At 36.4% G+C, this 14902-nt stretch overlaps 1 protein-coding gene across 1 annotated transcript in view; it reads right to left on the reverse strand.

The window, feature by feature from the left end:
• Sh3gl2 (SH3 domain containing GRB2 like 2, endophilin A1) overlaps window positions 1–14902 on the reverse strand; it is a 217873-nt gene that overhangs the window by 50340 nt on the left and 152631 nt on the right. Inside the window, exon 2 of the mRNA XM_076845946.2 lies at window positions 5077–5145. Within this exon, the coding sequence (XP_076702061.1) occupies window positions 5077–5145 (69 nt within the window). The remainder of the gene's footprint in view (window positions 1–5076; window positions 5146–14902) is intronic.

A 14902-nucleotide genomic window follows, 5' to 3' on the forward strand; every position in this document is an offset into this window, starting at 1 on the left:
AGAGAGATCATTATGGAAAGAGTTCCTGCAGAGCAACATAGCCACAGGCTCCCCCAAATAAGCTCAGGGAGGGTTAGGCTGGAAGGCTGGGAGACATGAGGGGATCTGACTGCATCTTAGCAGGAAAGTGTGGGGGAGCAATTAAAGAAACAACCTCTAGGAATATCTACCTCTCTCTCCCAGTAGTAGCGCTGCCTAATGCAGACCTCTAATTTATTTCATTTTGTTGTCTAATTGCACATCTGAGAATACAGCTGAACAAAGACCTCTCTACCTCAACTGTTTGATGATCAGAAAACCAATTGTGGGTAGACAATTCTTCTGAAGGTTTGGGAACACTGAGCTAAAATATTATAATAGACAAATTAACAGGAAAGAAAAGATTTGAGATTCTAAATCCAAAGCAAGTACTTTTCAATTAGCACAAATCTTATAGCTTAAGTAAATCAATTATGGGTAGAGTATAAAATTTGCAAGAGTCACAGATGAGACAAAGGATGAATGAAATAAGATGAAATAAAATAATTTTGACACTTAACTGAAATCTAAATCTCTGAATTTACTTAGGTAAAACCCTAAATGCAAAATCATTAGTAGGTCCTTCAAATAATTAGAAGTTTATTTTGTTTCAGGAGCTCTAGATTTTAAAAATAAAAACCTTCAGAAACTTTATATAATCCATCATGTCAGATTAGGCCCCAACTTCCTTAATAAGAAAAATGAATCCTACATTTCATTTTCATCCTCTAGGGACATCTGTACTTGCCTAAATAAAATACTTGTCAGATTCCCTTTTATTTTAATTAGCTTGTGAGACTGACATAGGTTTCATAGCAAAATAAGTCTCCAAAGTCTAATGAATTGCTTGGTGATAAACTCTACTCTGTTCTTTTTAGTCTCACTGAAGAAACAAAAATTTTGTCTTCACATAGACAGTGAGCTACCTAACTTATTTGCTTTAGTCCTGCAAGATGCTGAAATCAAGAACAACTTCTAACACTTGGAACTTAGTTTCAAACTCCTAAATCCCTGCCTAATCTGTCATAATGGCACAGTCCTGGCCATGTGGTACTCAGGAAGAGAATCAAAGGATAAAAGGAGGACTAAGCAAGACTGGCCACAGAACTAGGCTGGGCATAACACAGCCCTGTGGCTGTTCCTAGAAGGGGTAAGAACTCCACTATTAGGAGTGGAGGAGTCAAGACATTCTGGGAATGTGTGTCAGTGTTTAGAGAATTAGATGCTGTAGAAGAATGGGCAAAATACTATTCCCAGAACTATGAATATCAGTGGTTGACAGCTTTGGCTGAAGATAGGTGGTATTAATAAGATGAAAAAAAGGGACCAACACAAACATTTTAGTCCATGCTGATTAACAACTTATTATTTATATATTAGGAACTCAAATGTTTTCTCATGTTACCTACTCACATCTTATTTCCTTTACTAGAAACACACGAGGCTCTGCTAACTCTTATTTAGCCTCCACCCCTTGATGTAAATAGCTGGAAGATCTTCCCTGCCCACTCTGTGTGGGTGGGTTTCTCCTGTGCCAACCTTCTCCAGCACCAGGTTTTGTTAGCCTTGTACACTGGTCACATGTATCCAAAATATAGAAGACATTCTCCACTAGACTATGAATTTCACACACTCAGGAATCCTGTGTGTACCCTACATTCCTGGATCACTGGAGGCATAAAGCAAATATTTGTTGAGTTCATCAATGAACTTATCAGGAGAAAAACTGAAAAAGACTTTACAAACAGCTGAAGTTTCAGTACCTTAAGTAGGTTTTTTGTTTTATCAGTACTGGGGACATCGCAAAGACTATCTACACTAAACCCCAGGCCAACATCATCCTAAATAAAGAAAAATTGAAGGCATTCCCTCTAAAAACTGGAACAAGAAAGGGATGCTCTCTTTCACCACTCCTTGAACCAGTGGCCAGAGCAATTAGGGAGACAAAAGAAATTAAAGGGATATGTATAGGAAAAGAAGAATTTAAATTAGTACTATTTGCTGATGATATGATTCTATACCTGGCAGACCCAAAAAGCTCCACCAGAAAACTTCTAGAACTAATGAATGAATTCAGCAAAGTAGCAAAAAGAACACCCATAAATCAAAGGCATTTCTGTATATCAGTGACAAATCCTCAGAAAGGAAAATGAGGAAAACTACCCCATTAACAATAGCCTCAAAAATAAATAAATAAACAAACAAATAAATAAAATAATTGTGAAATCAACTTAACCAAAGAGGTGAAACATTTATACAACGGAAACTACAGAACCCTAAAGAAAGAAATCAAAGAAGATAGAAAGATGTACCTTGCTCTTGGATAGACAGAATTAATATTATCAAAATGACCATACTACCAAGAGCACCATACAGATTTAATGCAATTCTGACTAAAATCCCAATGGCATTCCTCATAGAAATAGAAAAATCAATTATGAAATTCATCTGGAAAAATAAGAGACCCAGAATAGCTAAAGCAATCCTTAGCAGGAAGCAGGTGGCATCACTATACCAGACCTTAAACTATACTACAAAGCAAAAACAGCATGGTATTGGCACCAAAACAGACTGGTAGACCAATGGTACAGAATAGAGAACACACAGACTAACCCATAAAATTACAACTATCTTATATTAGACAAAGGCACCAAAAACATGCATTGGAGAAAAGATAGTCTCTTCAACAAATGGTGCTGGGAAAATTGGAAATCCATATACAATAAAATGAAATTAAACCCATATTCTCACCATGCACAAAACTCAATTCAAAGTGGATCAAGGACACAGGAATTAAACCAGAGTCTCTGCATCTAATAGAAGAAAAAATAGGCCCTAATCTCCATCATGTGGGATTAGGCCCCAGCTTTCTTAATAAGACTCCTATAGTGCAAGAATTAAAATCAAGAACCAATAAATGGGATGGTCTCAAACTAAAAAGTTTCTTCTCAGCAAAAGAAACAATCTGTGAGGTGAACAGAGAGCCTACATCTTGGGAGCAAATTTTTACCCCTCATACATCAGATAGAGCACTAATCTCTGGGGTATAAAGAACTCAAAAAGTTAAGCACCAAAAAAAAAAAAAAACAAACAAATAACCTAATCAACAAATGGGCCAAGGACCTGAACAGACACTTCTCAGAAGAGGATATACAATCAATCAACAAATATATGAAAAAATGTTCATCATTTCTAGCAATAAGAGAAATACAAATCAAAATTACTCTAAGATATCATCTCATTAAAGTCAGAATGGCAGCTATTATGAAGACAAACAATAAGTGTTGGTGAGGATGTGGGGAAATACTCATACATTGCTAGTTGAACTGCAAATTAGTATAGCCAATATGGAAAGCAGTATGGAGATTCCTTGGAGAACTGGGAATGGAGCCACCATTTGACCCAGCTATCCCACTCCTTGGTCTATACCCAATGGACTTAAAAACAGCATACTACAGGCACACAGCCAAATCAACGTTCATAGCAGCACAATTTACAATAGCTTAACTGTAGAACCAACGTAGATGCCCTTCGATATATGAATGGATTAAAAAAATGTGGCAAATATACACAATGGAATATTATTCAGCAAAAAAAGGAATAAAATCATGGCATTTGCAGGTAAATGGATGGTGCTGGAGAAAATAAAGCTAAGTGAAGTTAACCAATTCAAAAAAAAAAATGTAGAATGTTTTCTCTGATATAAGGTGACTGACCCATACAGGGGTAAGGAGGGGGAGCATGGGAGAAATAGACAAAAATAAAGATAGGGCAGAGGGGTGGGAGGGGAAGGGAGGGGGCCGGGGGTTAGCATTGATAGTGGAATGTGATGGACATCATTATCCAAAGTACATACATGGAGACATGAATTGATGTGAATATACTTTATATACAAACAGAGACATGAAAAATTGTGCTCTATATGTGTAATAAGAATTGTAATGCATTCCACTGTCATGTATTTAAAAAATAAAATCAATTAAATATTAAAAAAAGACCTTACAGACAAAAATAGCAAAACTGAGACAGTCACTGGAAATGGTGTGGACAAAATGAAAAAAAAAAAATCTATCTCTCAGGCCCCTAAAATATTTCTGATATAGGCAAATCAGAATATAAAGAAAAAATGCTTTTTTATAATAATGTACAGAAACAAAATTCTTAATACGTAAATGTAATTTCCAGGTATTATACAGGCTTGGGACAGTCTTTGTTTGTCAAGTACAGGATTTGTGCTCCCAGATCCATCACCATCAATAATTGAAAACCCAAGATATTTTTTTGCACAATTAAATATACACTCTTCATCATCAGCCTAAATACCACTTGCTAAGAACAGCCTTAAAGTGAAAGAGAAAATATGGCTTATATCCCAGGAAAAATGAAATGAGACATTTTATTCATTTCCTCTACCTTCACTTACTGAGAATCTGTAATCTTTTAGGCAGAACCCTAAATTAATTATATTAGTCTTAATCCTTAATAAAAATTTTCCAAATGGGTATAAGTATTCTCATATTTTATATATATATATATATATATATATATATATATATATATATATGCTCTGAGCAATAAATGTACTTTGCAACAAGTGGTGGAAATGGAGTTGGAGCCAAGGCAGATATGCTCCAAAACTGCATTCTCTCCATACTACCCTGCTGGATCTGGAAGGCACCATCCTGTTAGAAAGTCCTCTACAGTCAGAAAGTGACTCAGCCTTCAGCCTCTACCAGAAACATCTGGGACATCTTTCTCCACCTTCTCCACTTTTCTTCCCACCTTACCCTCATTCAACCATCAGCTCCACATAATCCTATGTAGAAAAGAGATGATAGGACCTAATAGGTGTAGAGCATTATGACACTCCACTTTCACTGAGGATAGCACTGAGGGATGACAGGATACTTTAAATCTCCTATTTTGGAATATACTTCAAAGGACAATATCTTTTAAAACAATGAAATGTGTTCTCAAATACCAGTAGAGAGAGCTCCCCCTGGCCCTCTTAAGGTGGAAAACTTATGGCAAAGGAAACTCATGGTGGTGGGGACTTACCCTCTCCATCTCTTTGAAGTCATCATCTAGCTTGGTTCCTTCAGCTCCTCCAACCTTCTCACTTACTTTCTGCAGGGGGGAAAAACACAAGAAAATTATTATAGTTTCTTTTACAAAGATGTATTTAAGCACTTTCAGAAACATCATTTTGTCATCAAAGGTTCAAAAATTAAAAAATAAAAATAAAAAAACACTATTTAATGCACTCTCACAATCATTTTCAGAATTAGGTGGATAGTCCCATTTTCCTAATAAGAAACTGTGGTTCCGAGGGTTTAAAAACAACCTTCTGTGGGTATTGAAGCAAGATTTTAAACTTCCATCTTCCTATTTCAATGCTGGTGCTCTTTCTGCTACAAAAATCATCATACAAATATACCTAATCACTAACATTTTCCTTATGGAAGTTCTAAGGAGCAGTATCATATAATAGTCATTTCCCTCCAATAATGGCTCTAAAATGCTACCTAGGTAGAAAATTGACTCTCCTTCAACTTATTCCTCAGTGGGCTATTGAACAGATAATCACAAGTATCTATCAAACTATTAAGCAAAAAAAAAAAAAAAAAGAAATCAGTCTAGTTGATCTTCAGATAAAAGGACTTGAATACCAGTCTTTCACAGCTCCCTGTAGCTCTCTACACATCCTCACATACAGAAGGCAAACTATATGGAAAGATATAGTAAAGGTATTTCTTTGCAACCAATCACTTCCTATTACCATACATTTTATATTTATAAATTAACACACCCACATTATCATTTCCACATGTAAAATTCATGTTCATAAAAAATAAGCTGATATTTTCTGAAATAATTATTCAAATTAAGGATACTAAAAAATACTCTGATTTCACTGAAGACAGGAAAGAAAGTTGAATACTAATTACACAGAACTTCATTTTCCCTTAAAATACCCTAACTGTAAAGGTAGTTAGAAGTATTTCCCTAAGACATCACTATATTACATAGCTATCTCACACTGATAACCAATTATGTTTTTAATTTCCTTCACTGGCTGTTGGGCTGAGAGTCACTGTGGAGGATCCCCACCGTGACTAAGGAACAGTGATGTCAGCAGCAACTTGGGTTATCCTAGTAAGCTCGGCTCATCTCTTTCTAAAGAGGCCTCTGACATCAAGCTCCAGCTCCTGCCAAGAAAGCTCTGATAAATGATTGTTGGAGCTGGAAGAGTCTTTCTTACCCTCACTTTCTCTCTACCCTTCTCACCTTCTTTCTGCCATAGGAAAACCTTCAGAATAAACTACTCTTGGGAAAGCTGAGACTTGGATTTCTATCACCCTGAATATCAGATGCCACCCCTTCCCCTCCCCTACCCCTAATAATAACAGAAGGAATAAAGTGCAGGGGCTGAGCACGGGAACTGACTCCTCTACTCTGCTATGTACATGGAGTTGTTATGAAAATTATGTGGCATAATAACCAAAAGAACCTATATCTGAACCCACAATGTACAGAGCAAATTCTAGTTCTCTTCTCTCACCAATAAAGTTTGTAGTTGTTTGTGGTATTTTGGTTTTTCTATCAGTTTATTTAACTGTCATTTCACACTTAAGGAAAAGTGCTATTCTCGGACTATTCCCTAAAGACCTTAAAAGAGCGTACTATAGGGATACTGCTACATCGATGTTCATAGCAGCACAATTCACAATAGCTAGACTGTGGAACCAACCCAGATGCCCTTCAATAGATGAATGGATAAAAAAAAAAATGTGGCATTTATACACAATGGAGTATTACTCTGCACTAAAAAAAGACAAAATCATGGAATTTGCAGGGAAATGGATGGCATTAGAGCAGATTATGCTAAGTGAAGCTAGCCAATTCCTAAAAAACAAATGCGAAATGTCTTCTTTGATATAAGGAGAGCAACTAAGAACAGAGCAGGGAGGAAGAGCATGAGAAGAAGATTAACATTAAACAGTGAGGAGAGGTGGGAGGGAAAGGGAGAGAGAAGGAAAATTGCATGGAAATGGAAGGAGACCCTCATTGTTATACAAAATTACATATAAGAGGAAGTGAGGGGAAAGGGAAAAAAACAAGGGGGAGAAATGAATTACAGTAGATGGGGTAGAGAGAGAAGATGGGAGGGGAGGGGAGGGGAGGGGGGATAGTAGAGGATAGGAAAGGCAACAGAACACAACAGACACTAGTATAGCAATATGTAAAACAGTGGATGTGTAACCCATGTGATTCTGCAATCTGTATACAGGGTAAAAATGGGAGTTCATAACCCATTTGAATCAATTTTATGAAATATGATATGTCAAGAGCTTTGTAATGCTTTGAACAACTAATAATAAAAAAATTAAAAAAAAAATAAAATAAACTATGAATAAAATGTTCCAATTAGAAAAAAAAAGTGTTAGCTTCTTCTCCAACACAATACAATCCAGGTTATTAGGTAAAGGTCTATGGTTCAAACTGAAAGGTTAATGAAAACAATATTAATATCTTTAATTTGTATCACTAACATATACTTTCATTTGTAATTTACCATTTAACTTGTTTCCCAAGAACTATGTAGAACAAACTTATGCAAACTGAGGATTGCATAAATTAAATTACTTGCCAGTTATAGACAATTTTAGCCAGGCAGAGGTGGAACCAGGACCTGAACCTTAGTTTTTCCACATCAACTCGCAGGATTTTTCAGATTCACATCACAGCATTGAAGAGCTATCCTTGGTGCTGTCCTTCTCTGCCTGTTGTTCAATCAGAACACCAGATGAGCAGATACAGATTCCTGCCTTAACTTCCTGTATTCAACATCAGCCTCTTCCCCTGTGCCCTGAATAAGCTGATTACCAATTCTTTAAGCAGTCTTCACAGATCCAGGATTTGTCTGGCATTGATCTTACTAATGGGATCTGGCTCAGCAGCTAGTTTTTTTGTTTTGTTTTGTTTTGTTTTTTTACCTGCATCCTAAAGGATCTTTGCCAAACATAAAATGGAAGGGAGAGATGGAAGAGGTTCTGAACTAGAATCCAGTTTAGAATCTGCCAGTGGAATTCCAAGTGCCAGGACTTGATCTACAAGTTCATGTTCAAGTTATAGAAAGTTAGGAATAGAAGAGAGAGGCCTTAAAGGTTATTAAAACCAAAATTTCCCTATGATCAAATTTTTACTGTGCCACACTAATTTCCTCTCTCGTGTCTGCTCAATGAAAACAGTTTCAATTCACATTATTCTTCATCTTATTCTTTTTTTATTAGAGCTTTATAGTTATGAATAATAGTTGGGTTCATCCCAACAAATTCATATATGCATGGAAGTCAATTTGAGTTTTCATCTTGTTCTTGAAGTACATGGTTTACTATTAAATTTGGGCTGTGAAAATCAAATCTTGTTGAACTTTCACAATAAATAAATATTTGCTACACAATTTCAATTGTCATCTCCATTTTATAGAACTGTCTCCATGATCAGGAAACTCAGTATATCCTAAAGTTCTACTTTCGTCAATGAGAATTATTACAGTTAGACACCTCACATGACTTGTGGATCAGACATTTAACTTTATTTGCAAAATGTACACAAAAAGTCAGCCAGCTGAGAAATGCCACCATGTATAGAAATATTAGAGAATCCTGGTAATCTTGGTATAATCACATTTTGACCAGTCCTAGGGAATGAAACATGGCCCTCATCCAAATCCCAAGGGTCTATGTCATAGTTTCAGTACCATAGTGCTCTATGGAGAATAATTTTAATTCCCTCCTTTCTGCATCCATCACAAACTCAGCACCACAGTAGCTGGCTCACTGTATCAAATGAGAAACTGGGATCACAGTGGTCATTAGGTTAGAACTGACAACTGGAAACACACTGAGGCAAACTCATCAGTCCACAGGCTTTAAGGCTTTAGCTTACAAATGCATGCACAAAAAATTTACAAACAAACAAACAAAAACTGTGTGGGAAGAGAGGAAGAGAGAAAGAAAAGGGAGAACAACAGTGAGAATGAGAATATAACATCATTTCTCTTCTCTACAAAAGCTGCCATTTGCTCTGAGAGAAACAGTTCACTAAACAAGGTGGAACGATGCTAGCAGTTAGATACTGATCTGGCATGACTGGTTGGTTGATACAAAAATCCTTATCTAATTATGTTCCTAAGGGGAAAACGGTATTACTCAAAATTATATCTACTTTATTATCTGGGCTATTTTTCCAAGTCACAAAGGATCTAAATATATCAAGGCACTGAATAAAACATTGAGCTAAATAACAACTGACTCATTCCTTAGGAGTATGGCAAAGATCTTGTCCTCCTTTTATTTTAATACATTTCAAAACTTTCTTTTGTTTTATGCATAAAAATCCATGTGAGGAATACAGGGTTCCTGAATCCATATGGAGGACCACAGTTTTCTTTTTCTTACCTGATACTATTTATTTTGTTCTATTATTTTCCAGTGAGATGGTTTCTAAACCTAGGATTCCACAGTACTGAATATATTGTGAATCATCTAGTAGTTCTTAAGTGCTTGCCATTTGATAAATAGATCACCTATTTGAACAAACTTCAGGCAAAGCATTTGGATAACCAAAACAGTAGAAATTAACCCTATGTCTCTCAGAACCATCTACAAATCCTCCTGTACCACCTAAAATACCTCCAAAATTGAGGATTCAAGATGTTCAATGGCATCTTTAATACAACATTAAAAGCTTGAGGTTTTTATCTGCCATTACATTTCCCTTACACTATCTTCCAACCAAACCTAAAATCTTATTCTTCATTGTTGTATCCCTCACAAGAGGTACTCAGAAAAGAATTATGAAACCGAACAGCAATTAGTTTTGTGAATATTGCCATTATGGTGACTGAAAGGTGCCATAGCTGGGATAGTCTTTCAAAAGAGAAAATGAATAATACAATCAGCTGACCATCAACAGTCTTCATTTCAAGTCTGCAATAGTTGTTGCCTCATGCTATTTTTCCTCTATATACCAAGTAAGAAAAATGTCAAAGAAAGCCAACATCAAGATACATCTTAAATAAGTGACCACTGTTCCCCGCCTAAAGGATGCTGCACTGCTTTCCAGCAATGACTCATCCACCCCCGAGTAATCTGTCACCTCCAGGCAGAAGACACTGTACTCTAGCTGCAGCTCTGATTCTCCTCAGCATTGTATTATGTTTACTAAACCCTTTTAAGAACCAACTGTAGTATCTCCAACTAAAGATCTCCTTGAAAATGACATCATCAGTGAAATTCAATAGACTTTACCAAATTCACTCCCACACTCCCAAATCTGTAAAGTTATTTACCTCTGAACTTCCCTGTTTCTGCTCAGTTTTATCTCACACAGTTCATCATACAAATCCAGGTTTCCTTACCATCTACCAAATGCACTGTATTTATTTCCACCACTTTATACTTGGACCTATTTCCTTTTTGTATGCTTTGAATCCTACCAATTGTCTTACATGTCTAGATATCACCTTTTCCATCATCTGTAAGTGCCCAGCCCACCTAGAAGTTATCAAACTTCCTATGCACTCTTAATGAGACTCATCATCTATCAGACTACCTTGAACTAAATACTTCAGGAGCAAAATTGCTGAAGAATTTTACTTAGCTGAATTATAAAATGCTAAAGCAGGAATGACATTGCATGTGTTTTGAAAATGTCTGACATCAAAGTATCTAACAGTGATTACAATGCACAGCAGAAAAAAACAATAATCAATAAAGTATTCTAAGATAAAAATTGCATGTAAATTAAAGGAATGTGTTTAATTATGAGTTAGCATTGGTTCTGTTTCTCCTTTCTAAGTGTGTAACCTCCTCTCTAAATATAGTATCTCTTTATCATAAATAAGCAAAAAATTAGAAAATTCAATAAACTATGACATATGATATTTTATTTATAGTCAAGCCTAAAAACTGTCTGTCTTCATTGTAACCATTCCACATTCATTTGGGCTAACTACATATAGATCTCAATTTTCCAGATGGTGGTACTCCACATATGAAAGAGAAGGGGGCCTCAGTTGATGAGAGACGAATTTCACACTAGTGTTTCTCAGCTGTCATTATATTGGAATGCTTAAATGCCAGGATGTTTTGAAAATGGATTTCAAAAAAATTATTTTTTCATATCCAGAAATTTAAAGATTTTCTTAGAAAATGAGCAAAGGCATTTTTGTCTTTCTAAATTGAACTAATTCTGACCATTTCCCAGTACCAAGCAGTAGTTATACACTGAAGAAAATTAGAAAAGTTTCTCTGACATGAAAACCAGTGATTTTCTGCCCCCAAACTGAACAGGATAAAGATTGGTTATCTTCCAATATCTATAGCTAAAAAGTTTAAAATGAGTTCAAGCAAGCTAAGTGCTTGACCTATTTCCCAGTTTACACCCTACCTTGTTCCTTGTCAAATACCATACAGAAAATGCAGAAATCAATTTGTAAGTAACTCTAATTGTTCTTTGTGTGGCTCAATGGGGTTAAAGGCAATAACCTTCTAATCCCCACCTCCCCAAAGTGAAATTTCCCAACAACCATAGAGCTAATTATTTACAGATACCCCTCAAAGGAAGTTGGTAAATTTTATTTTATAGGTATCATTCAGAGTTCTTGGTACCCCACTGGAGTGATACCATATAAGTACTATCATTTGCAAGTGATCTTATTGTTTTTGTTTTGTAGAAAAAGTTTTGAGTGTGTACAATATTCAGACTTTTGGTTCCTCATCAGATAAAGGGTAATTGGAAAGGGGAACTAACTAGAGCAGATGATATTTCTGTAATGTTTCTCCTCTCGGGAAGTAGGAAGAATTTTTTTTTCATTTTCATAGTCCACTGCAATAAGATACTACCGGTTAAAATATCTGTTAAAAATGTACTCCAAGACTCGAGGCAGAAATTATATCATGTACTAGTTTTTAAAAATTTCTATTGAAAGTTGTCACAAACTCCCTTGAATTTAAAAAACAAAAACAAACAAACAAACAAAAAAAAAAACAAACAAACCCAGAATTCCTGAAGATAAAAAGGGTGCTTATAATTAAATTGAGATTTCAGATCTAGTTAACAAATGGTCTAGAGCCTATTGCTTGATAAGTGAGTTGATAAAGCAAAGAAGGAGATGATCTGGGCTTTCATTGTTAAGAGAAACTTCCTAGGAAGCCCTTTTCTACTAGCCAGTTTTGTAGAACAATCTATAAACATCCCTGGGCCTTTTTCCTCAACCATGAAATGGGACCAGATATGGTAGCACTGGAAAAGAAAAAAAAAAAAAAAAGTTCTAAAACACCTTACAACTAAAATTGGATGCCTATTTCTGTGACAGTCGGTAGGTGACAGTACCCACTTATTCAATCAAACACTAAGCAGGTGTTGCTGTGGAGATGTTTTATAGCTATGGTTAAAATCCACAATCAGTTGAGTTTAAGTAAAAGAGATTATCCTTAATAATGAGGGTGAGTCTCATCCAATCGAAGGAAAAGCTTTAAGAAAAAACCTGAGGTTACTCCGAGGGAGAAAAAAGTATCTGCCTCAAAACTGTCACATCCACTCCTGCCTGTGTTCCTGCGCCCGCTGGTGTGCCCTACAAATTTAGACTGGTTAATGCCCACAACTGCATGAGCTAATTCTGTGACATGGAACTCTCTCCTCTCTGTATACCCACATCCCTATCCAGCTGGTTCTTTCTCATTGAAGAATGATGATACAATTTCTACCTTCTGCGATATTACTTGGATTTCAACAAAGGTAGGAAATTAGGAGAGGGAGGAAAAAAGAAAAAATGATGCAGGGTTTGAAAAGAGAATGCTATGATATTTAGGGGTTTCACATCAAGGTTATTTGGGAGCAAATAATATTTTTTTAAAAAAAGACAACAAATAATTTTTGATTGATGAAATCAATAAAACAGAACACAAATTAATGTACCAGGGACTTTGTTAGCACTAAAAGTTGGGCCCTGATTCCACACCCAATAAATATCTATCTCCTTCCTAGAAAAAGATTAACTATCTGGGTTGACTATAATCAATATGCAAATTTATTGTGCAAAATTTCTTTAAATGTTTTAAACTGTTCCATACTGTTTATGTTGCTAAAAATTGTTGGCAAACATTTTGATAAGAATTAATATCAGTTCGGTTTTACTGTCCTTCAATAATAATAACTCTAAAGCCCCCTCCCTTTGTCTACACACTATTATTGTTACTATATCACCCTATCCTGCCTTGAAGATTTCCAAACCTCTCTGTGCTTCCACAGCCTCTGAGCCTAACTGTGGTAGGCTCACAGTATTTGTTAGACTGTATTTATCATCATGATTTGTTTGAATGTCTTTCTGGAGTTTCTTGAAGGCAGTGACTGGTTTTTGTGGTTTTTTTTGTACCGGATATTTAATCCAGGAACACTTTACCATTGAGCCACATCCCCAGCTCTTTTTATTTTTATTTTGAGTTAGGGTCTCACTAAGTTGCTTAGGGCCTCAAGTAGGTTACTGAGGCTGGCCTTGAACTTGTGATCCTCCTACCTCAGCCTCCCAAGTTGCTGGGATTACAGGTGTGTACTACACAACAGCTAGAAGGCAGTGATTTGATCTTGTTCTCTGTTTCCCAGAATCCAGTGGACCTCTGGTACATGGTCTGCAGTGTAGGAGCAGACAAGAAGGCAGTGCAATAGGACGCCAAACTCTGCATCAGATTTTCTTCCACTTCCTTTTTCTACTCAAACCCCTTAGAAGTCACTCCCTGAATAATCCCTGCATTAAAGTATTTCTCTTCCCCACCAAACACCCATCTCCCAGTGGCAAAGCAGGAGGACAAGAGGTGGTTACAGAAAACAGGGTAATTAGTAGCAATTCTCTTCACATACTCCAACAGTATTTTCTTAAATAGATTCTTATTTTAAATTATTATTTTAGTTGTAGTTGGACACAATATCTTTATTTTATTTATTATATGTGGTGCTGAGGATCAAACCCAGCACCATGCACGTGCTAGGTGAGTGCTGTACCATTGAGCCACAACCCCAGTCCCTTAAACAGGTTCTTTTAAAAAGGAAATATGTAGGCATGACTCTTGATAAGCATATGATGAAAACAAGGCAGAAAAATCAGGGTAAGAGCAGAAATCGCTTAACAGTCAGACAAAGCAATGTGTTGCCTTTTTCCCCCCTTGGTAAGTCCTTCCTCTTTCCTTCTCACCTCCATTCCCTTCCCTCTACCCCACTTATCTTTCTTCTATTTATATTTTTTAAGTTAGTGCCTTGTGGATATACATGAAGATGTGTTGACTTTTTTTTAACACTTGCTCCCCCATCACACCATCTCCTCAACCACCATCATATTAAAATGCAGCTACCTTCTCATCTCTGCCATTTACTCATTTGAAGTGTTTACTGGATGCCTTTTATGTGTCAGGCACTGAAGACACTGCGAGGAATATGTGCAGAGACCCTAGGGACTATCAGGGGAGCATAGTTCCTCTAAGAAGCCTGCACACAAGATGCTCAGAGAAGGGAGGGAGAAAGTCATCAAGATGCTGCTGGAGATGCTGACAGGAGCCAGATCGTGCAAGTTCTTTCAGACTAAATAAAGCCCTTTATCCTAAGAGCAATGAGGCAGTATATTACTTCAGTCTGTCAAAACAAAATATCATAGTCTGGGTGACTTAAATAATGAGAATGTATTTTCTCAAAATTCTGGAGGCTGGAAGTCCAAGATCAAGGTGCTGGCACATTGGGTCTCTGTGAGGACTCTTTTATTGCAGAGAGCTGCCTGTTCACTCCACCCTCTCACGTGACCTTTCCTTCATGCTTGTGTGGAGAATGC

This window comes from Callospermophilus lateralis, chromosome 2 (genome assembly GCF_048772815.1).
Source record: "Callospermophilus lateralis isolate mCalLat2 chromosome 2, mCalLat2.hap1, whole genome shotgun sequence".
NCBI lineage: Eukaryota > Metazoa > Chordata > Mammalia > Rodentia > Sciuridae > Callospermophilus > Callospermophilus lateralis.